The sequence below is a fragment of the Protopterus annectens genome, chromosome 3.part1 (assembly GCF_019279795.1).
Source record: "Protopterus annectens isolate FY-2018-M chromosome 3.part1, PAN1.0, whole genome shotgun sequence".
Lineage (NCBI taxonomy): Eukaryota > Metazoa > Chordata > Ceratodontiformes > Protopteridae > Protopterus > Protopterus annectens.
Window position 1 is genome coordinate 1265831625 of NC_056732.1, and position 25922 is coordinate 1265857546.

Consider the following 25922-nt stretch of genomic DNA (forward strand, 5'->3'; position numbering starts at 1 on the left):
ATGACCATTGCAGTGTTATATATAAGTAACAGTGGCACATGGAAAAAAAAATGTGAATGATAGCATATGCACTCGTTCCCAATGAGCTAATTTAGTTTAATAAGCAACTGCAGCACAAGGACTTAATGCCTGGGAACATTGAGTAATTTAGTGTTAAAAAAAATCCTATGTAAGAATTCTCATGAGAATATTTTCCAAAATTCATATGAAGTAATAGAGCTTGGAGCTTGCAGGATAATGACCAAGGATGAGAATCCTGTTGATTTGTGCAGGTTAAGAATTTTGCAGGAATTTTCGTTAATAGACTGTGTATTACAAAAAGGTAATACTGAATATAAATGTTTCCATCTTTACTTGGGACAGAACATGTTAAAGCTCTACGGTCATGTGATATACTATGCAGTTCATAAGTAAGGAAATATGAATTGTAAGTAATATGAAGTAAGGCATCTGTTGTAATTGTGAAAGTTAGGTAGGCTTATTAGGTTAGTACCTACTGTGTTGCTGGTCAAAGCTTTGCAGTACAGAAGGGTGACATTTATACTCTAGTGCTTATCCTGGCTTACTTGAAATATATTTAATGGTTAATGCTACAGTTTTGACAGATGATTTTATTAAACACTTGTATTAACTTAGCACATATTACAGTAACTTGGTTATACATACAGTTAAGAGAGAAAAAAAAATACAACGATGTTTTACTTATACATCTTATGGTTTCTTTCTTGAGCAATAAATAAGTCCTGCCTTCCCTGAAATGTCACTCCTTCCTGAAAATTAGTCTACATGTATTGTCCCCACAGATCCCATTTATTTTATGTAGTTTTGCCCCTTCACTTTTGTAAAGTTCCCACCTCCAATTCTTTCATCTTTTTACAACATTCAATAATGCTATTACTGTTGGTTTAGATTTTTATTTCAATTTTCTAGTAATTGTCTTGTCAGCCACCAGCATTAAACTTAGGCAGGGCTTTACAATGTCTAGACAATTCAGTTTCTTATATTCCAGCTCAAAAGAATCATTCTCTTAATTACTACAGTTTGCTTCTCCAACATTTCTGATAAAGTACCTTGTAGGAATTTAAATCTTCCAAATCCTTTGATTCCCAGTGAAACCTAAGTCCCTTCTTTCCCATCATATAACCAACAATTGTCTACCTATAGAAACAGTCTCTGAAGTTTACTTCAGGTATAAAAGTATTTATGTACAAATTTCTGAGTGAAAATACTAAAGTTTCTAGATTATATTGCATACTTACTAGCAGCACAAATATCCTTTGTATATTGCTCTTCCACTTTCATTCCCTGGTGTTTTCTAACCTCTTTTCATTGATACTTATATGTATCGTGCAATATTTTACATACCAAACTAATTATTTAGTTTCTCTAATTACTCTAAGGCAGTACAGAATTAAAGATATAATCATATGCAACTTAACTATAAACTTGTTTGATTACATGTATCAGCTATAAACTCAATTACAGCTGGTCTTTCATTTAACATTCTCCTGTCCCTTTCTCTTCACCTATACTCTATATCAGTCCCTGTTAGGGAAGACGGTCTTCAACCTGCAGTCTAAGATCCTGCTTGGCCTCTTCTCACTCTGTTTCCCCTTCTAGTTATTTAGTATAATAGGGGAATATGAGGCTAAAGACCCTAAAGGTTTTTTTTTAAGCCTAGCCATGATTCCCAAAAATATGAGAAAGGCATTGGCCCCTTAGGTTTTGTGGAGGGTTTAATAAACTTGGGCAATAGTGGTTGAACATTTACACGTTTCCTCTCTCTAATACAGACACAGATGCCAGATCTGGGGTAAATTTGATTTCCCCCCCTCCACTGATCCATGTATCATTTAAATAAGTGCAGGGGAAGAACATTGTCTCATATGGATTGGAAGCTTGTCCCAAAGAAGGGGTAGCCTCTGAGATGCATCTGTTCCTCCAGCATGTCCTATATATGTTGCAGATGAGGTTTCTGTCTCTGGATTGGGTGTTTCTGCTGTTTGTTTTGCAGATGTGCAACTGGTCCACTAAAGCTGGATCAGCAGATGCTTTGCAGGCCAGGTATAAGTTGCCTCTCAGCAGCTTGTAAGAGATGAGTATTTTTTTGTGAAAAACTTCAATGAATGCTCCAGTTTTTAAATATGCCTGGTCAGGTGCATATAGAATGGAATATTGTACTCTGGTCTTATGAGGGCAGAGTACAACTGAACAATATCTTTGGACCTGGATGCCAATACCCTTGCTTATACATTGTGCAACCTAGAATAGTTTTCTTACTACTATAGACACATGATGGTCAAAGGCCAAGTACCTGTCTAAATATGTTCCCAATCACTAGCTACTGAACCTACTCTAAGGGGTGTAATATCAATGTCGTGATATATGGGGGTGGCTGTCTTGCCAAAAGATACTATTATGCACTTCTTGACATTGAGTTAAGATCTTGATTCCGGAACCAATGTCTGGCCTTCTTGAAGGGTGTGTGCGCTGGAGAGGTTTAATGACTGCACCTAATTTGCATTTATCTGTGAAATTTGTCAACCGAAGGCCTTTGATATAAGCCTTGACTTCAGAGAAGTAAATGCCAAACAGGAGTGGCCCCAGCACTAAGCCCTGAGACACTCCACTTGTCACCTAACTTTGTGGGTCTTGTCTATGAGCCAGTTGCTGGTAACAGGTTAATACTAATTCAGTGAGCTTGTTTACAATGCCTGAGTAGCGTATTCTGCTGAATGCTTTTGCCAGACCAAAGTTGGTATTGTGTACCATCTTGTCCTCATCCATTGCTTTGGTGACCTTACAGTCCACCAGGTTAAATAGGTATGGACCTGCCCTTGAAGAAACCAAACTGAGTTGTATCTAGTTTTCCTATGTTATTTAACATCGCCATGATTATCCTTTCCATGGCTTTACATACTAGACTAGTCAGGTGTATGGTTAACATTTCCCCAGGTCTGTGGATGGTGTGCCCTGTACAGTGGGATAACCATTGTAGTCCTCCATTCATTAGACTCTAAGCCTGTCTGGACGCTGTAGTCGAATAGTTATTCTATGGCATGATGGTTTATTTCATGTTAAGGAGGCATCCTGGAACATTATCCTAGCCCATTAATGTAGTGTTCTTGGCTTTGGGAGAGTACCTTGTACCTTGCTCCCTAGTGATAGGTGGGAGTTATGGTTGTCTTTTTTATTTTTTTTGCTGAGGGGTTCTTGGGGGGGGGGGGGCAGGGGGGGGGTAAAATTGGAACTAAGTTTGTCAGCCAGTAAATTTGCTATAACTTCCTACTCAGTACAGGTAGCTCCATTTACAACTAATTTAATGCATTCTTGTGTATGCTTTTGAAGTTGCAGACAAGGCTGGAGAAAGCTTTGTGATTGTCCTTGTCCTGAAAGGTTATTTTTACCTCAAATGTAGCTTTGGTAGACTTTATAAGCCAAATGAGCTGCTTGTTTGAATCTTTTTACCTTGCCAGGCATTGCAACTCCTACTTTTTTCCATGATTTTCTTCCTTTTGTTGCACAACCAATTGATTGGATTTCACCAGTTTTTTTTAGCTATTCCTGCATTTGTTAAGGGTGAGTGCAGCTGTTAATATGATTATACAGGGTGTCCACAGACAATTCCACATGGGCAGCAGTATACTCTGGATTTGGTGGGCAGGGTTGGCAGGGGGTTGGACTTTCACGCAGGTGTCACTAGGAAGGGAGTTTGTCTGAGAATAAGTTCCAAGATTAGCTGGGACTCCTTTTATTTTCATTTCAAAGGAGACTAATTTGTGGTCTGACCTGACCAGTGAGGAGAATGCACTAGGGATGATGCAATGTTCTCTCACATTTTGTGAGGACCATATCAAGAATACTTGTGCTCCTACTGGTTATAAGGACTAGGTTATTTGTGTTTAGAAATCCAGGAATTTCTGGGCATGTATTTTAGAGGTTTTATACGATTCCCAGTCTTTAGTGAAGTAGTCAATCACTCATGAATACGGTGTTGGGATGAATGGGGAACTTCTCCAGTATGTTAAGTATGTATTATGGGTTTCTTCTATAGCTTGCAAGAATATGATAATGGGACTTTGTCTATTGTAATTTGCACATGGACAAGCTCAAGCACATTGTCCTGATTGACCACCCTTGGGGGTACATATGTTTTTAATGTAAAACTGTGCCACCTCCAGATTTTGACCCCTCCTTTGCAATAGGTGATCAAACTGTGTGAAGGCACTGTAGCCCTGCACTTAAGGGTTGCTCTTTTTAGCTTTAAAGATCATGTATAAAGATTTTTGTTTTCTTTTTTTGTAATTATGCTCTCATTACAGCTGGGCTTTTAATTATAACATAAATGTTACTTCAGTGGAGCTATGCTTGATAAGCATAGCAAAACTATTTTACTGTAGGTTGAGCAGCTGTCCAGTTACTTCCAGATTCCAAGTCATGTGACCTAGAATTCTAACAATGCAATTGTTAACAAATAGTTTGACAGTCTGTAGTGGATAGGTGTTTCTGTAGTCTATAGCTGATTTCAACATATAAATGCCATGCAGTCAGGCAATAAACGCTGTTATATTCAAGTAAAAGTGAATTAGAACAGAATAAGATCCCTTAAAGTGTGTATAATTGACATAATTATAACCAATGTTAACACTAATGGTTCAAAGGTAAGTACTAGGCTAATTGCTCTCGCAGGCCATTCTAAGTATAATCAGTTTCCCTTTTTCTGCTTAAATTAACCTATCCCATTCGGTTAGAGATTAGCCTTACCCACCCCATAGTCAATAATTATATATTACCCCTAATGAGAATTTCTGGGGTCATACCATAGATAATTTGAGGGGACACATGCATAGGATAAAGCATTTAGGAGCTCCCTGTGTCCATTAGTAGTACAGGGAGCACTCCTGGGGTACATTTTCTCTTTAAAAAGAAAAGCCAAGAAATGTGTAAATTTCAATGACAGAAGTCCAAAAACCACAAGAAAGATGTCAGAGCTCAACACCAAAGTTAAAAGTTTAACAACACAAAGCTTTCAGGAATTCTACCTTTATCAATGCGAATACAACATATTAAAACACAGCACATTTATATTCATCACATAAGAAACACCAATCAAAATACAGCAATAAATTTAACTATAGTAGCAAAACTGTTTCTGATTCAATTTAAAGATGTAGCATATATTAAAAATAGTAATGTCTTTCGGCTTTTCCCAGTTAGGGGTTGCCACAGTGGAACTCTGGTCCGCTAATGATTGGCAGTGGATTTTTACGGTGCTGAGTTTCCAGCCCGACGCCCAACCGTCAAGGAAGACACACCCATTCAGGCTTGCACCTACCTGCATGTCTTTAACGTCACTTGACTGCGGGGAGGACATGCAGACTCCACACACAAGATGCTCCAGCCGAGAATCGAAAGGGAGAACCTCCTGCTGTGAGGTGACAATGCTACCCGCTGCACCAGCGTGACCCCATGCAGCATATATTAAAATGTTATTTATTTTCTTGATAACCTATTTATATTTAATATGTATTATTTTTAATGTAGCATATATTAAAAATAATACATATTAAATATAGGCTATCAAGAAAATAAATAACTAGAGCATCTTAAATGTTTGTTTATGCCTCAAAATAGGAGTAACTTACAGCAGCGTTAAAGCCCATTGGTTTATCAGCATTTAATCTTAAAATCCAATTACGCTATCTCAGTAATATTTCTAAGATCACCACCTCTGTTCCTGGTCATTGTCTGCATAACTTTAAATTTAAAATTATGCTATGGACCTTTCTCAGTGTGCTTGGCAAGAGAAATTAGTAACAACATTCCTCCTTACATTCTGACAAATGTTCTATTATTCATTCCTTAAGCTTTCTATTACATTTTCCTACATAAAAGCTTGAACATGCAGCACAAGTAGCAAGATAAATTATATTTTCAGTATTTCAATTTGCATAACAAGCAAAATAAAATGCTTTCTTTATAATTGGATGCATAAATTAAACCAAACTTAAAATATACAAATATAAAACGGCAGTGGAGCAGACCAAGGCAGGACACCATAAAATCCAATGTGATCCAGTGAATGGCAAAAAACGATTTATTGTCAGCAAAACACAATTCAGACTGGTAAGCACTTTCACCATATAGGCTTCCTCAGACCATACAAAAGTTAAAGCAGAGTGTGTTTGTTGTCTTTCGGCTTTTCCCGGTTAGGGGTCGCCACAGAGGCGAGTCCACTAATGATTGGCAGTAGATTTTCACGAACGCCGAGGTGCCAGCTCAGTGTTCAACCTTCAACAAAGGCATGTCCATTTACGCATGTCTTTCGGACATCCACCCAACCGCGGGGAGGACATGCAGACTCCACACAGAAGGCACTCCCCACACTCCAGCAGAGAATCGAATGGGAGAACCTCTTGCTGTGAGGCAACAACGCTACCGCTGAACTACCACGGAAGTACAAAAGTTAATAGTATCACCTTATAAAGGTATGCATAGTTAGAATCAATTAAGTAACTAAATGATTATAGCCACTTAGAACAACATTTCAAATGCCCTAAAAAAAAAAAAAAAAATCTAAAAATATATATGCAGCACATGTACATAGACTTTAGAACAACTTGTAAAAAAACGTTTAAAAGAGGTATATACATAAACTGATTCATTGCATTATTTAACACTCAATTGCCGAGATTTCGGGGCAGGTTTTAAAGGGACTTTGTCATAAAGTCCCAACCCCTGATCAGCCCTTAACCTTATAATCCACCTAGCTTCCCTTCTTTTAGTTACCGTCCTAATATCACCTCCACAGGAACTTGGTGTAGTAACCTCAATCACTAAAAACTTAAACATGTGCAGGTCCCATAAGTGCAACATGCTTAGAAAGTGCATTAGTTAGTGCCTGAATTCTGATAGAATATGTGAGCATTTATATTCCATCTATTGCTCACATAATATGATCTACAGGTTGAACGGTTAGCTAGGTAAACAACATGTTGAGTCGAACAGGTTGCTGCAACACAAAATCTGTCTCTAAACCCAATGGTAAGGATGTATGAAAAAAAACATTTGTATCTATATGATTACAATAATTGCAATGACCACAAAGGACAGCAGAGCAAAAAACATGGTCAGTTACTCTATCCATATCGCTCTTGGGGTAACAACATCCTTTTCAAGTTATAGCTATTCTTCTACAGAAAAGCGGGCGTCTCCCCTATAACTTGCTTGATTCTGGGGTCTACGGTTAGAACACACTAATGTCTCTCCATAATGTCGCTGATCCTATTAATATCTTGGGTGTAAAAGAGAGGAACTTTAATATCATTCCTAGCTACAGCCTTCTCTCTTTGAACAGCTAGTCCTTTCTCTGAGAAGTGGGGTTGGGCTACATTCCTCCTAAGCTGAAGTAGCTCATCCAATATTCCATCAGTCTCTTCATTTCTATAACCCCTAGCCAAACGTCTCCCTTTTAAACTAGAAAGCTCCAAATGAAACCCTCTATAGAGATGTTTAACCTTTATGCACACATGGCCTGTCCTTTGATAGCATGCACCCCAGTTATGTTTTTGGGAATGTTATGTCTATGCACTAGAGTATTTGTATAACATGGTTTCCTATACACCCCCATATTAACCATACCATTACCTAACCTTTCAACAGAGATATCCAAATACCTGATTTTAGTTTCAGAAAAATCAATGCTAAATTTTAAATAATTTGTTAGCACATTTAGCTCAGAATGAGAATTCTGTAGTTGGCCCCAGTCCAGATGAAAAAAGGTTGTCAATAAAACGCCTATAAAACAGGACGTAGCTAACAAAGTCTTGCAATTTGAACATATGCTCTTCCTCCCACATAGCCATAAACATGTTGGCATAGCTATTGGCACATGAGGTGCCCATAGCTAGGCCATCTTTCTGCAAGTATATACAATCATCAAACACAAAGATGTTCTCTAAAACAACCTCTAAAAGTGAGCATAAAAGATCAACAGATGACTCACTAAGGTCACCATATTTCAGTAAGTACCTGTGTATATAGTCAACACCTTCCCCATTCAGTATTACCGTGAATAGGGATTGAAAATCTAGAGTAACAAAGATGTAAATAGCATCCTTAGATACATTCTTACTAACGCCATAGAGATCCAGCTAAAACTGTTTAGAGTCCTTTAGAATACATGCATTCACATCAATTATGGGTCGTAAAATCTTCTGTATATACAGAGAGAGTGGCTCCGTACACCAGCATCAACCAGACACAATTGGCCTCATCGGTGGGCAGTTAGCATTTTTATGTACTTTAGGCAGGCCTTGAATAGATGGTATAAGGGGTTTGTCAACCTTAAAGTCAAACATACTTGTCAGTAATACCACTCTTACAAATTGTCCTCAAGCATGGAGTTAATGCCATATATTGTATCACAAACCTGAGTCATACTAATAACGGTATAAAAATGATAATCAGTCAACAATGTTTTCATGCCAGTAAAATAAAAAAACCTTAACCATTATAACAGTGGGACCTCCCTTATCGGCTGTCCTTATTACTATGCTGCCATCATTACGTAAATGCAGCAGAGCAATCCTCTGTTTATAATTCAAATTAGAAGACCTCTTATTGCATCTCCTACTAAATTCCAAGTTATACAACACTGGATCAAAAGGCTTCAGAATGCACCTCAGTGGGTCTAAAAAAATACTTCTGGGGGACTAGCAGCACCCAGATCTTAAGCTTGCTTCTCGTTTTCTCCAGAGTTAATACTGTGTAGTTTTGACCAGTTAGTGTGTTGAAAGATTGCATGAAAAAGCAAAGTCAGAGACTTGGACTGAATTTATTCCTTTAGTCCTGATTTTTGTTCCGGCCATCAATGGCTCAAAGGGTTGGGAAAAAGTTTTAAAATGCATTTGAGTATCTGGAAAGCAATAGTTTCTGGGAACCTTATTGTCTCCAGATCCTCTGACATAATTTAGATATTTTCCCTAGATTTATTATAGTACAACCTTGGCAAGTTGATGTGTTTTGAAAGGATCCATGAAAAAGATGAAAACAAAAGTATGCTGGATAGTAGAGAGGCCAAGGTGGAAGGATACAAAACTGGGGGATGTGAAATGGGAAGGGAGTCACTGGACAGTAGTGAGTGCCATTGAAGCTCTTTGCCTATCCTATGATTTTGGATAAGGACAGCCCTGAATTTGTGCATATTTCATTAATTGGTGTGAATGTATCCACAAGTTTACTGTGCATATGTTTCTCTATTCAGCATATTTGAGAGAGAAAATTATAGCTTTCCCTACATTTGTGTATATACTAGGCTAATGACCACCAGGGCCTTTATAAACCTAACTGCACAACCCCAACCCATTTGTGTCACTATGTATCATAGGGGTTTATTAGGAGAGTGTACTTTAGGAATTTTCTAAAGGTTATGGAGGTATATTAGTTTGGTTATTACCGACTGCCTGTGTCCATCAGAGACATAGGGGCCAGACCCAGGGTGAATCCCACTCCACAAAGGGGGAGCCACCATGAACCCTGGGAATGACTGCCCCATTAGCCTAATGAGCCTGGTCTGCAAGGCCATGGGACGTATCATCATGGAACCTATAAACAAAGCCATTGGTAATCTCTGAACTCTGGACCCACCCAGTTCGGGTTTGTGAAAGGCAGCTCATGTCTCCTAAACCTGATTGACTTCTTTGAAGCAGTCACCAAAGCTGTAGACGAGGGTAAGGTGGTCCACACAGCCTATCTAGATCTCACTAAGGCTTTTGACACTACCCCCCACTCTGGAATTATAGATAAACTCACTAAACTAGGTATAAATCCCTATGTCGCAAGATGGGTTGCCAACTGGCTCACTGACCGAACCCGCACTGTGAAAGTAACAGACTCCAAATCCAACTTCAGACCAGTGACAAGTGGAGTACCACAGGGTTCAGTCCTGGGTCCTCTCCTGTTTGGCTAACACAGAAGGTCTTTGGCTAATGAAGTTTGCAGATGACTTCAAACTAGGAGCCATAATTGAAACTCCTAACTATGTGGACATCCTACAAAAGGGCCTCACTGAGACAGGTGGTAGTCACCACAACAGCCAGGAAATCCTTCTTTGTGGCACACCTCACACTAAGGGCTTTTCATCTGGAAAAAAGGAGGTCATTGTCCCACTGTACTCATCCCTCATTAGACCCATTATAGAGTACAATGCCCCATTTGGTATGTACCTCGTAAGACATCTGCAACAGCTGGAAAGGCCACCGAAATATCTTACTAAAAGAATCACAGGCCTAAAGCAGATGCCTTGTGCTGACCAACTAAAAAAAACTCCAGCTATACTCTGTGGCATATCGTCTACTCAGAGGCGATCTCTGCTTAACATGCAAGGCCGTGTCAAACCTTGAGCTGTTAGACATGCTCCAGTTAAAGAAATCCCAATCCATCAGAGCCACACACTCTAGGGATCTAAACCTTGTCATCACAATGAACAAAACATGCTGGAAGGATAGGTTCCTGACCCGAAGACAAACCCATACTCTGGAATAGACTGCCCATACATGTCAAGCAGAGCACCTCCTTGGCCCTCTTCAAAAGGAACCTTGATGATTCGATGGGAGATAGGAAATTCACCCTGGGGATCACATCAGTCACCCTGCTAGACAGGGGTCCAGGGAAGTAAATATTGTATGAAGAAATATCCAGGGAATTGTTATGGCTAGGCTTGTATAGGCCCTAGGGCCGATAGGTTCATAGGCTGGTACTAGGCTAAGATGCCTGGTGTCAAAGCCATGGCCTCAGGCTCAATGCCAAAAAGTGCATTGTCATCCCCTTTGGTAAAAACTCTGTACCCATGAGCTACCACATAGGTGGTGGTCTACTTAACACCGAAAGTGTGATGAGACCTTGGGACACAGGTGGACAATAGTCTCTCCTTTGATAATCACCGCCACAGTAATTAGGAAATCCTATGTGGCACACCTCATCACAAAAGGTTTCTCATCCAGGAAAAAAGAGGTCATTGTTCCCCTCTACTCGTCACTCATAGAGTACAACGCCCCTTTTGGTATGTACCTCACAAGACATCTACAACAACTGGAAAGGCTGCAGAAATACCTCACAAAGGGTAATCACTGGCCTCAAACAGATGCCCTATGCAGACTGTCTCAAAAAACTCCTGATTTACTCTCTTGTATATCACCAACTCAGAGGCGATCTCTGCCTAACATACAAAGGTATTTCAAACCCAGAGCTGTTGGACATGCTCCACTTAAAGAAATACCAATCCTTCTGAGCTACACGCTCTAGGGACCTAAACCTTGTCACCACAATAAATAGAACATGCTGGAGGGATAGATTCTTGTCCCATTGACTTCCCATACTCTGGAACAAACTACCTATCTATATCAAAGCTCCTCATTAGCACTCTTCAAAAAAAATCCTGATTGGATGGGAAATAAGAAATTCATTCTGGGGATCACCTCTGTGGCTCTGCTTGACAGGGGCACAGGAAAATAATTTTCTTGGGTGGCCAAAGCTAGGGTACCTTTTTGGCTAGGCTTGTATAGGCCCTAGGGCCAATAGCCTAGTACCTACCTATGAATTTGGGAGCCTGTTGCAGAACATGGGGATCTTCTGAGATGCACATGTCTCACCAATATGTCCTAGCAGAATTTCAGTCCTTGGATCTAGTTCCTATTGATTTGATGGAGAGTTATTGTTTTGGAGTAAAATCTGTGATGTATATTTATTTAACTGCACTTTTGACAGTTATTGGTGGTGGTTTACCCTCAATGATCAGATTTTTTGCCTGGACTGAAATAGTAATTCAGTTATAGGATGATAACATTCGGAAGACAAACTGAATAATATCTCAGTTTTTTTTTGGCCTGCACTTAATTTTCATTTTTTTTTTTTATTTTTTATTTTATTTTTGGTCACTTGATAGTTTGTATGGAAGTTGATCATGGTAATGTGGCCACTCCAGACCTATCCAAGCATGTGTCCCCTGAAGCAAAAAAGGTTGGACACCCCTGTTCTAGAAGTATCTGTATGGTGAAGTATTCTAGACACAAGCTGGAATACTGCATGACATGAAAGCTACCATTTGGGTGAAACTAGATGTGTAATAATCAAGTAAAAGTTGTCTGCACGTACGGCAAGTGCAGGGCCAAACCAAATCAGGAATAAGTGAACAAGCGGCCAGCACCAAGGTGTAAAAAGCACAACAAAATAAGTAAATATTTATTTGATAATCCCAAACCGGTTTCAGCAAACATGCCTTCCTGATATTCCGTGTCTCTTGAGAGGTGGTACTGGAGGGAGGGTCGATGTGAGTGTGTGAGGGGTGGGTAAACTGGGGCATTCAGAGAGTGAGTTAAAGGGAGATAATGTGGGTGTTGCTGTCAGTGGGTTTTGAATATTCCTTTGTTAGTTAATTCATTTCTTTCCAGAACTGTCTTGCTGATTTGGCTAAAGATTGTTGAACGGTTTTCATATGCTGGCTTTTGTGCCATTGTATTGCTTGTATTCTGAGTTTGATATATTGCATGCATCATCTCTAAGTTTTTTAATTTTTTTTTTCATTTCAGGGATAAGCAGATCATTTCTCTGTTTTTTAGAGTTGAGAAATTATAGAGTGTGAATGTGTCTTGGAAAGATCTGAATGTTCTGGTGAGAGCTTCTGTGGCAAGTTTAGGGTTGTTTAGGTTTAATATGAAGGACCAGTTTACTGCTGGAGAGGGCTTATTTAAATGTTTTGATGTTAGTCTGTCTTAAACCTGAAAGATTAATTTGAGGGGGTGTTTTGTTGTGAGGGTATGTAAGAACCTTGTGCAATGGTTACTAACAGGAGGAGAAGGGTGATGTTTGAGATTAGATTGGGGCTGTCCGTGATTAGATCTGGAAGAAAATTATAGTAACCATGTTAGGTCTTTTGGGCTGTCACAGTAATTCAAGTATGAAGTCTAGCAGAATTTCATTGATGTCAAACTGGATGAAGTAAAGAATGCTGTCACCTAAGATGATGTGGTTGCTTCTGTTTCCTAGAAGGAATGTAACTCCTTAGTGTTTGGAATTTACCAAGGTGTGGAAGGAGGCAGGAGATGAGCTGAGAGGTGCAGTTTTTTTTTTTTTTTTTGGGGGGGGGGGGGGTGTAATTTGTAGAAGTAGCCTGATAGTGGCAGTGTGCGCATTAGCTTGAGCTTAGGAGTTGGATGTTGACATGAGTTTTATATAGAGTAGTTCCACCACAATTTTCTTGGGTTGGGTCTAGTATCTAAAAAGTAACTAATGTTGGGATAAAACTGCATAAGTATGTTTTTGATCCAGGTCATTGAAATGGGTAGTATTCAAGGTTCATTTAGTTTGAGAGATTGTCAACCTAGTCTTAATAGACAAGACTGCTTTCAATATTTTTTTGGATGAGTAGAATGAAAAGGACAGATGTGAGAGTGGTACCGTCTTTTGGGGTGTTTTATAACATTTTTGTGTAGTGAGAACCTTGCATGAAGGTAGGTAGGGGTCTACATTTTTGTGGTCATTTTGTATGTTGGAACGGTGGGTTATGCCAGTGGTTAGGGTTAGCACTGGATTTTGGGTTAGGGTTAGCACAAATATTCGGTACCCTATTCAAATGTCCTAACCCTAATTCCTGCCCTAACACTAAATGTCACACACCTTATATTAGCCCTATTCCTAACCTTAATACTCTGCAAATGTCAATTCAAAATTAAGTTTCAGTATATTTGCATTCCCATTAGAAAGATTTTGTGTGATTTCCAGTTTGTCAAAATCACTGTCAAGCACATACCCCCTCACACACATACACAGAAAATTAAAATGGAATCTAGGTACATATCACTCGGTAAAACAACATACTTTGTTAGAAGTGGTAAATACAAGAAATGGTAAAAATGCCAAATTCCATAAAATCCAAGTATTCAGGCCATCCAAATTTTGGATTTATGCCTCCCCAAGAAAAATGGAGAACCTGTGTCCCCAGTTGATGGTGCTGTTTTATGCATGTCATGCCACAACAGCTCGCCTTCATTACCCAAGTACCTATTTTACTGTGAAGATCTGATGAACTTAGAGACTGTATATAGATGCAAGATGGCAAAGTAATCTAACTTCTTTTCTGTATTCTCAGATGTCATGATACTAGATTATTTCATTCAAAGGATGTGGTCTTTGTTTTGTTAATTAGGTTAGTTCCAAAAGGCAGGCCTGTGTTCGTGAGAGGCCGTATTCATATCTGACTAGGGAAAATTTGGCCAAGGCACCAGGGGAATTCTCCTGTTCTGTGGAATCTTTTTTTTTTTTTTTTTTTCATCCATCTGAGCTAAAAACTCAGGCAGTGCAGCTTCTGTTTTGTTGTCTGCTCTGAGGGATATCACGTGGGGCTGCTGCTGCTCCACTTGTAATGCACTGAAGTGTGTGTCAGTTTTGGAAGTTGAATCCAGGCACCTTGTAAAAAGAACAGAATCCACAGTTTTCTGATGATCTGGCATCAAAGGAGTCTGTGTCCTCTACGTAACCTCTGACCTTTTCTTTATTCTTATCCTAAACTGGATCTGGCATAAGGTTATTAAAAGGCAGGAAGTTTGCATGGTTCTCTGTGGTACAAGATAACCAAAAAACGTTGCCAGTATTGCTTTACTGGGTTAAGGTAGTGATCTATAAGTGAAGTCTAATCCGAACTTAAGTTCTATATTTAGACTTGTACAGCACATACAACCAAATTCTCTGAAAACACATGCAGTTTTCTGTGGTGACTCTTTCCTGGTTGATGTTGTTCTTCTGACCCCGTACTTATTCTATTTGTTGATCAGGTTTGTGCATGGGTCACAAGGCACAATTTTTAGACAAAGCCCAGACTGAGAGTTCAGTAACATTGAATAGGTAGTAAAGTACTTGATGCACACACCATACAATAAGATCACCTAACATTTGTTCTGGCATGCACAAATACATCTAAATACAGCAAATTACACAGTTTATAGAAAATACAGTTTGTGTCCGAGTGAGTCTTGCATTTATCGAAAACTGCATGTTCATAGGTTAATACTAAGCTAACTGCCCTTGCGAGCCATTTTAAGCCTAGCCAATTATCTCTTGTGAGACTCAAACCCTGCACCTGGTGCTTGCAAGGCAAACACCTTAACCATTAGGCCATGAGTATGCAAACAGGTTTTTGTTCAGTTATTTATTGGGCATCAGTTGAGTGTATTTATCAAATGACTGAATCCTTATTGATGAACAGTACAAGTTATTGAAATGCTATTAACAATTGTACCATTGTACTGTGAAAGGTTTTTCCATTTATCTGGAGTTAATGGTATGTAGAACTATACAAATTTCCTAAATTCATCTTTTTTTTTCCCTTCAGATCTGTATCTTTCTCACTTCGCAAGTCCTGCCAAGGTATCACCAGGTCTGGCTTACCTTGTAGAAACAAAGTTTTTGGGCAAGAATTCTGCTATGTCCATGCCTCAGGACAGAGTTCTTTTACTGCTGGATCAGCTGCCTCTCCAGCAAGTGAGAGCAACACTGAAACATCCTTTTCTATCAGTCATTTACAGATTGCTCCATATCACCATGACTGAGACTAATAAAGGGACCCATGTGTAGTCTAAGAGCATTACCTTCTCTAACCAGTCATGGCATTTATTAGTTTTGGAGAGAGCACATCTGTATATCTTCAGTGTGTGATGGGTGTTTTTTTTTTCTCAAAGTTGGAAATTATGCTTACAAGGGCTGTTTTTATATATGTATGCATATAGTTTGCATTTTTGCTTGTATAATGCATAAGCTACACAGATGCATCACTTTGTGAGCTGTCACTCTCCAGTATTTTTCTGCAGCATGTGTAGGAATACAGAAGCTGTATTTCTTAAGAGAATGAATTTTGTACATCTGTTTAACTATATGCATCACAATAAATAAAATAGGACAAAGACACCTAAAATGCAGGTTGGCAGATCTGCACTGGTGTGTGGCATTTGCCAAGCAGACAACCTTAATACTATGGAATATTTGCCATTTAAGTTTGAAGGTATAATGTAGGAATAGAAGCATTTCCTTATCCAAATGATTGGGAAATCTTAATGCTGCACTTTTGAAACTATTACTTCTATAGAGTCTTGAAATACAGCACTAATCTCTCTAGAGTTTTAAATTACAGCACTAAATATAATACTCGGGCCTGAAGTCTTTGCAATGGTCATGTTACGTGATCCATTTACAAGGCCTATATAGGAATGACTGAACATCAACCATGTTATTTTTGAAGCAATATATCAAATGAGTATGCCCACATAAGTATAAATGAGGCAGTTTGTACTTTGAACTGACGCATAACGCGCTTGAAGGTATAATATTTTTATATGACTACGGCTGCTGAAGCTAGTTCAGCAGAAATACTCTTTTTAAAGTTTTAGGTGTTGACCTGAATTTTTTCTATTGCTTTATCAGCTTAAATAACTTCACAACTGAAAGCCAGAGGCATTGCACTATGTATCTTACAAATCTTTCAGACTTGATTATACTGACATTTCTACATCACCATTCAGTCTTTATAGAACTTTATATGGACAAGTCTATTTGCGGGTTTGTAAAGCTGCTGTGAACAGACATGTTACTGTGGATGGGTTCTGAAGGGAAATGGTCCTGACTGTTCAAATGGGGAAAAAATTATGTCATTGTGTGTGGGCATTGATAAATATAATATGCATTGTCATGAGTACATTTTCTTTAGGATAAATTTATTGTTTTTAATCAATGAAAGCTATTTCTGCTGACAAAGTTTTAAAGTTTTGTTTTAACTATTAAAAATAAAATGTTTAAATTCTACCGGAGTTCCTTTAATGTGTTTTAATGTTTGTATCTTGTGCTAATGTCACAAAGGGATGGTATCATTAAGATTCTTCGCAAGATAAGCATGTGTATTTCCATTTTATGCAGTAGAACCTCCTAAATAAGGTACTAATGATCTTTTCTCCTTGGGAGTCCTCTAAAAATGGATACAATTATCCAGTCAGACATTACCTGTAAATAAATGCCAATAAATAAATGAATATTTGGTCACTGTTCATCCAAACCAACAACACCAAGCATACACGAGATGTAGTTAAACGGATCATAATCCATGACTTGTGTTGGTAAGTGGGCAAGGACATTGCTAAATGTCTGGTAACCTATCTTGAAGGGCTTTGACTGCCTTAGCACAGCTATCCTTTGGGAAGTGTTCCTTTATATAAGTATTTGAGAACAGTCTAATGTAAATCATGCTGCCACATACATGGTGGTGCAGACAATCCAGGCAATATACTTAAAACACTGAATAGTACTCGATATTACAGATGGGCATCTTAAGAAGTGTCTCAAAGAGCAAGCAACTGAGAAAAAGCAGTTAATTTCAGACATGGAGAAACTATTTTTCTCACTAGTCTTACTGAAAATGAATTTAGCACACATTTTATGATATCAAGCATGACTTAAATATCCAAGCTTTTTCCCAAGAAATTTGAGGTACTCTAGTGCCCACCACAAGCAACCCAGTCTGTGCCCCCACCTAGGTTTTACAATAGATTAACTATAAAATAAACCAGGCATACTGTGTACATTTCTTATTTATGGATATTTAGAATTCCAGTTTGTCTAGTTAAGTGACACATTTGGCCAGAACAATATTTAACAAGTACAGTTGCATATACAAATGCAGGAATAGTGTTGTAAACTGCTGGTACCTCTGCAAAAACGTAAAAATGCTGACAGTTTGATATATTATGTTGGCATAACTGTGTTTTATAAGGCCATAATGTTAATTATCTTATGTGGAAGAGGGCGCTCCTTTACCAGTGGTGATCCAAGCATAAACTGTTCTGATAATGCTTGAAGAGATACCGGAGGCTGATGTGACAGACTGCTAATCTGGGATAAAGCAATGGAGTGCATCACTTGAGGGAAACCAGGACTGAAACATATGAAGTAACTTTATCATAACTTGATTTATATATGCATTCAGTCCTTCACTTATTCTGACTAAAACTAGTGTACACAAGTCTCATTTCAGGAACCACCCAAGACTGCTGTGACAAATAGGAGACTTTGGAATTAAACTCAGGACTAAAGGATGAAGCCTGGTAGCAGCTCGTTAGGGTTTCTGTTGAAACTGACAGTTGCAGTTGTTGAAGAATAGTAAGACTGAATGCTTGAACAGAGGAATGTATACTAAATCGGAGGTTTCAGTATTCTGGGAGTTAATAGGCAGGATGTGGATGCACAGTTTCCCCAAATCCGGGAGTGCAAGCCTCCCTGTAACAACGATTTAATGGCTTCAAGATGAGCATTGCTAAGCTATATCCGCTGATTTATACTTTAAAGCATTACAGTAACAGTCTGTCAGGTCAGGCTGTTGCAAACGGCCATATCATTCCATCTGTATGTTCTATTGATACTGTACTGAAACCATTTGCTTTACAGTTACTAAGAACTATTCATTTAGATTATCTGCAGTTACCAAGCTATAGTTACAGCACCCATATCTGTGGGGTAGCCTGTTGCTTACTGCTGTTACTCAAGTGGTAGACACCATATTAGCATATTTAGTAAAGCTTTTAACCCTATTGTTCCTACATAGTCCTGTCACTTTTACATTTCTTTTTTTTCACCTGTGAGTACTACAGTACTCACAATTCATAGCCTTGTATCCTTTGCCATGTTCCACATCATCTCTTTTGAGTTAAACCCATTATCTATCTTTATTTTATTTTTATATTTATTTTACATTTGTTGTCCGGGGGTGTCTGAGCCGAAAAGTCCTGTTTTCAGCAGAGGCCCAGGGAGAAAAGCTCCACAAAGAAAAATTAGACACATTTAGTTATTTAGACATGATCAGTATACACACAAATTACAAGAGACATGTTTTTACAGTGGTATACTGCACATAAACAGTTACAGTGGAGAGAACAAACAAAAAAATATTAATTTTAAAAATAAAGGTAATTAATAGATTTGTGGTGTACAGCTGAAATTTGGAACATAGGGAGAATACATACACAGTACACAGGTATAGTACATACACTGTAGATTAGCCAGTGTTTGTGAGTAAGACTGAAAACTATTATCAAATGCTCTAGATTTTGTATGTATATGTTATCCACTTTCACTAGCCTGGGGAGCAATCATGGCACTGCCAACTTTGCTTGAGATGTTGCCTGATGAGGTCTTTAAAGGAGGCTTTGGATGATGTGTTTTGAATGCTAGTAGGGACAGAGTTCCATTTTTTTTTAGCCACTGAACTACTATATAGTGCATCTCCAAAGCTATTGTAGCTGTTGGTGACTTCTAGTAGTAGTTTGCTTGATGTTCTAAGAGGCATTTTGGCTGAGTGATGTTGTACTAGGTTTTTGAGGGCAGGACAGTTATTGGGGAGGTAATGGATAGAATGACAGAGGACTAAGAGTAAGTTATCCTGTTTTCTCATACTCCTGCACTGGCCAATATGGAATCTTTCACATGTTGCCCTTCTGCAATCAGCCTGACAGCATCTCTGAATGCACTTCAGAGCAGTAAACCCAACTGCCTCCCAGGCTAAGGACAAAGAAATCTCATCCATTAGATCTCTCAGCAACACACCCACCTTCACTCTGCATATCTACAGCCAGTGCAAACTCTCAGCCCTTAACGCTCACAGACGCACTGCATCAGAATACAATAATGTTTGTTAATAGGGGACTCTTTTGTCAAGCAAACAGACATCACTGTCTTCTGCATAAATAAGAATGTCAACAGCTGCCTTTCTGGATATCTGTAATGTAACAAGGGCTCTTAAATCCCTCCATCCTGACAATATGATTAAGACCGAATAGTGGCTCTTGTGGGGGTGAATGACCTTAGGCACTCTACCAGAGGGACACATGGAAAGATATGACTGAGCTTGCTTTGTATTAAAGAAATGTCTAAACATACCTGATGTGTATAGTTATAATATACAGCACATTTCTGTCTAGGTATGGCATCTGAATAACGTAAACAATTTAAGTGCTAATACAGTGCAAGTAGACAAGCTTATATGGTACAACAAAAGAGCATGCATAACCAAGGTAGAAAATAAACTAGCATAGGAGGCAAAATGTGAGAAGGATAGATTTAATTTACTCTCTTGCTCACAAACTGGTACTGTGCACCATGTCTTCACATTTCTCCTCATTTAACAGTCTCTCTTGCTAATTTCCCATGAGCAGTAGCAGCAGAAAAGGTAAGTTTCAGGAAATTAAATTCACAGCAGATCCTCTCCCAGCACCATGAAATGACATGCCACACTAGGATGTCACTCCACAGCAGAAAAAAAGCACTTTATTTGTGAAGGTGAATTCATGGCAACAAGTGGGTTAGTTCATTGCTGAAAGTGTGATGTCAACGTAATGTCAATGTATTCTACTAAGGATTAATATGCTTAGGATAATAAATGAAATGGAAAGCCAAGTTCAAGTCATTCAAGTTTTCATATATTAGAGGTTTCTACCACTTGCACAGCCTTTACAATGCATCTCTTACCTCACAAGTTCAATATCCTCTATCAGTCGATAACACTACCTTTGGTTTCAGTAAAATCATATCTGTGGGAGAGGCCAGGTTTTCAAAATGTATTTGCTTTATACGTTTGATTTTGATGCAGTAAACAGATTTACATATTTCAGTGTGCTCTCACCGAGTTAATTCGTCCATTTAAAAAATAATTCTGAGGTTTGTTTCATAAAGTACATGTTCTAACTATAAAAATAAGAATGTGCAAGTACAAAGTTTCTTCATCAAAACAAGCCCCGACAACCTCAGAACCTGAATAACCAGTGAAAGTGGATATTTTCTTTTATTGACATGTGACTTCCGAGTTGAAATGTTACCATGTGGGAGTGTGCAGAGAACTTCCCACTGCAAAAAATATTTTACCTTTGTACTTATTGGAACAGAAAGTTTATATTTCATTTTCCTGTTGTACCACATTTAGCATGACTGCTGCTGTCAGTTTAAGTAATAGTTCTTCATTTCAACAGCTCTGTTTGGTTTCCTGTGCTACACTTTGCTTATTTATAGGTTTGAACTGGCCTTCAAGAATCTTGATTGCCATAACCATCTTTATATGTTCTACTTCCCAAATATATAGAGAGGTTTATTTCTGAAGTATGCTAATAATTCTGATTCCAGTGGAAAGCTTATTCCATAATCTTGGAAGGGACTGTACAAAGTGGGTCTTTTGTTTCTATCACTAATATTCATTTTTTGTATTATATTCCCTGATCTGGTATTACTTCCTCAAATGGTTTATTATAGGCATAGGTTTTATCATACATTGACATTGTATTATAGCTCTGCCATAGGTTATAGCAAACAGAATACGTTTTTTCAATGCTTTGATTTGTATTGTACCTTTTCAAGCCCCCCACGACTCCACCCCACCAATTTTGGTTTGTTTGTCCAGCACTGTGTTAAATAATGGGGTAAGATCAGAGAGGTATGAAGTGCAAAAGTGAGTTTCCTACAGTGATCTGGCATGCCCCTTAGAATTAGATGGGCCACAGCATACTCTCTTCTGACTTAATTAGATAAGCAATGGTCAAACGTGTTTCTTTCTATAGTAGTATGCTCATCAGAAAAGAGTTCCTGTCTATCCTGCCAGAGAATATACATCTTTACAGGAGACTTCCTTATACCCTTGTGATGAGTATACCCATCAGTGTTTTTAAAGTCTGATTTCTGAAGTCCTGGTAAAGAGGCATACATAAAATTAAGGCAGCAAAGTGGCATCTACAAGCTGATATGATTTGCTAAGCATGCAGACTGACATAGTCAACAGAGAATGTACAGAGCTGGAGTTAAATATTTATAAAATATCAACAATATATTTCCCATGTTTGCATTTAATAATTTAAAAATGGAGTATGATGTCATGGTGCTGCTAAGTGCAAGCAGTGAATAGTAGTTAAAATGGACATTAAAACATGGTGGGTAATATGAAGACATGTTTGGTAACACAGTTATGACTAGCAAAATTTCACAGGTGCATTAATTTTATAAAAACTATATGGCTACAGGTAAACAAGTTGCTATCTTATACAAAAATTTGAAACCTAATGTTAGAACGGATACTTGCCACTTAAACTGAGGTTACTACTGATGTCCTTCAAGAATGCAACTGCAGTCATAACATATGGGTTGTCCTGCCTCAGGCAGCCCTCGGTCGGCCGAATTCCAAAGTCTGGGTCTGGCGTCGGCTGGTGTCGCCTCCTCTCTGACGTCACCACGGCTGGAGTATAAAGGCATCGGCCGACGCCATCTTCAGTCTTTCTTGCCGCGCGGTGCCCGAAGCAGAAGCAGTTCGCAAGTGCCGGTCGGTCAGCTCCTGAGTGTTCAGTACCGAAGTCATCTAAAAGCTAAGTACCCCGTTGGGGAACATTTATTCTTGCCTCAACCGATGTCAGAACAAATTGAGAAAGTTAATTGTTTGTCTTGTGGTAAACAAATACCTCATAAGGACTTTCACTCTCTTTGCCTTCCTTGCCTGGGCCCAGACCACGACGTCTCGGCCTGTGCTCGCTTTAATAAGCGTGCACTCAGGTGCCGGGCAGAATTTGCCGAGAACTTTTTCAGTGAATCTTTTGCGTATATCATGCCGTCGGATCAACCGACAACCCAATCTGCTAAAAAATGCAAGGACCGGGACCGACACCCTCGGACCGCGTCTACTACTGATGCTACTCCTAAACCCTCTGCTAGTGCTCCGGTCCCTTAGGAAGTAGTAATTCCACTGCTCCAGGCCGACGACACAGCATTAACACGACCTTCGGTCTCGGAGATCTCTCCGGTGCCGGTTGTTGATTTTCCTCCGGAAACCAAAGTTCTAGATCTACCCGACACCATTTCTGTGGACAAGGTTATGCCTGCACGTGGGGCTGCTAGGCCCCCTGTATCCATGTCCATCAAGGCCTTTGCATGTGCTAAGGCCGCTAGTCAGGCCAAGGCCCATCCTAGACCTACTGCCCAGGCCCCTTCTGATAAACCATGTCTCTGGCTGCTAATCTTATTTCCCTTATCAGGGGGTCTCAGCCTCATATGGAGAGGGGTTCTCAGCCACCTGCAGAGAAAAGGCCCAGAACTGAGCAGGCGGACGACCTCTCTTCGGATGAAGCCTCTGGGGATTCTGAACATTCTGATACCCAAGAAGAATCCTTCCAGGCCTATGAGGACTCTGATGCTGAGGAATCAATTCCCTCTGCCTCCCCTCCAGAGGATTTCTCATTTGGTGAAGTCCTACATGCCATGAGGGAACATTTTCAATGGCAGGGTCAGGAATTCTCTGACTCCAGGAAAAGGCTTCGTACCTTCCTCAAGCTTCCCCAGCACAGGCCTTTAGCTATTCCACCTGTTATGGATGTTATGGATGATGTTTTCTCTGACTCCAGTGCTAACCCTCATTCTCTTCCTCCGGCTCCTGTCAAGCCGGACAGATATTATAGGGTCCCTGACACTCACAAGCACCTTTTTAAGGCCCACTCTGTGGATCTAGAAACTATTTCACAGGGCCCCAAGGGAGTAGCTACCTCCTCTGCCAAAAACCCACTGCCAGCAGACAGGGAAGCAAGGTCCCTGGAGAGATGGGGTAAAGTATATACTTCTACTACCCTGGCCATGAGGTCACTAAATTGCCTTTTTCACATGTTTCAGTACCAGGATTTTCTCCTGGATGATTTACAGAAAAAGTTAGCCTCGCCTGAGCCTATTGATAAAAAGGCATTGCAGGATCTTATACATAACACTCAGGTTAATAACCATTTCCTTCAGTGTGGTTATGATGCACTGGAAGCTTCATGTAGGGCAGCTATGACTGGGGCTGTGATACGTAGACATGCTTGATTAAAGGATCAGTCTTTGCCTGACCATGTTAAAGTAAAGTTACTTGATGCACCTTTGGAAAAACATAAGCTTTTTGGTGCTAATGCACAATATGTACTGAAATCCATAGAGGAAAAAGCAAAGTCAGTACAGACAGTCAAGGATTTCCTTCAGGTTCAGCCACCCAGATTCAGCAGAAACTGGCCCTCAAAGAATTGGTCCTTCAAATTTCAAAGGGGAAAAAGCAGACGTGCCAGAGGTAGAGGGCAATACTGAGGATCTTACAGGGGACACCAATGGCAACCTCCAAATCAAAGACGTGGTACAGATAGTTCAGCTGCACCACAAGGACAATCGCAATGACTTGATTTTCATTCCACCTACAAAGGTTCAAAGAGAAGCACCCTTGGGCGGAAAATTATCCTTATTCTCACAAAACTGGCATATCTTAACCAAGGACAACTGGATTCTGGATTTGATAGACAAAGGTTACAGATTCCACTTCCACACATTACCAAGAAGACAAGGCATGCCAAACCTGCCACATCATCAAAGGGCAGAGACACTCTCTCAAGTTTCCAAGCTGTTAAGTATAAAAGCAATAGAAAGGGTTCCTCCTCAGGAGCAAGGCCAGGGATTTTATTCAAGGCTGTTCCTTGTTCCAAGAAAAGAAAACAAATGGAGACCCATACTGGACTTGTCATCTCGAAACACTTTTCTCATAGTGCCAAAGTTCAAAATGCTGACGTTGCAGCAACTCCTTCCCATGCTGGGCAAGGGGTCTTGGCTGGTCACTCTGGACCTCAAGGAGGCATACCTGCATGTCCCAATCAGACAAAGCTGCAGAAGATACCTCAGATTTCTTGCAGGGACAGAGCATTATCAATTCTCAGCATTGCCGTTGGGCTTATCTACTGCGCCCAGAGTGTTCACGAAATGCCTGGCATCAGTAGTGGCACACTGCAGACTGCAGGGGATTCAGATATACCCCTACTTGGACGACTGCCTCATACAAGCAGACAACAAACAAACCTTAAAAGAAAATTTGGACTATGTCATGCATCTACAGCAGGCCTTGGGATACACGGTCAACATTCAGAAGTCAAAACTACTGCCATCCCAACAAATTATTTTCTTAGGAGCCAAACTGGACACAGAAAACCAAATGGCCTACCTCACAGAGGAAAAACAGCAGCATTTACCAGAGTACTTCAAAGGCCTAGCAAAACTCTCCCAGCTGACTGCAAGGAAAATCCTGCAGGCCCTGGGGTTCATGGCATCTTGCATCCTTCTGATACCTTTGGCAAGACTTCATATGAGAAAGCTGCAATGGTATTTAAAAAAAACTTATGGTCTCAACACAGCCAAAGCCTAGAGGACATAATCCCACTTATTCCATGTCTGCAAAAAGAATTTTTATGGTGGGCTCAAGCCAGTCAGCAAAACAAAGGCATGTCTTTCAACAGACCTCAAGCAGGCCAAATGATTACAACAGACGCCTCAGACCATGGATGGGGGACGCACATGGAGGACAGATGCATTCAAGGGCAATGGACCCCAAAGGAAAGACATCTGCACATAAACCAAAAGGAAATGTTGGCAGTGATGCATGCAATCGAGACTTTCGAAAAATTACTACAACAAGGGCATTTACTGATAAGGACAGACAACACCACTGTCATGTGGTACATAAACAAGCAGGGAGGCACTCATTCCTATCCCCTCTGCAGACTAACAGTGCTTCTCTGGGAAAAATCCCTGAGCCTGAAGATACATTTACAATCCCAGTTTGTACCAGGAAAGGACAATGTACTGGCGGACAACCTGAGCAGAAATTTCATGGATCCACACAAATGGATGCTGCATCCTCACATTTTCTCTCAACTGACAGACATGGGGAAGACCGGATGTAGATCTTTTCGCCTCCCACTTAAATCATCATCTGAAAAAGTTCTGCACAAGGACTCACCATCCTCTAGCCTGGAAGACGGATGCTCTCTCCTTCAGCTGGAATTCTCTAAAAATTTATGCAT

General features: G+C 39.7%; 1 protein-coding gene across 1 annotated transcript in view; it reads left to right on the forward strand.

Annotated features, from left to right (window-relative positions):
• LOC122797766 (protein brambleberry-like) overlaps positions 1-16185 on the forward strand; it is a 439351-nt gene extending 423166 nt beyond the window's left edge. The window contains exon 11 of the mRNA XM_044066288.1: positions 15386-16185. Within this exon, the coding sequence (XP_043922223.1) occupies positions 15386-15602 (217 nt within the window). The 3' untranslated portion in view covers positions 15603-16185. The remainder of the gene's footprint in view (positions 1-15385) is intronic.
• The last annotated feature ends 9737 nt before the right edge of the window (positions 16186-25922 follow it).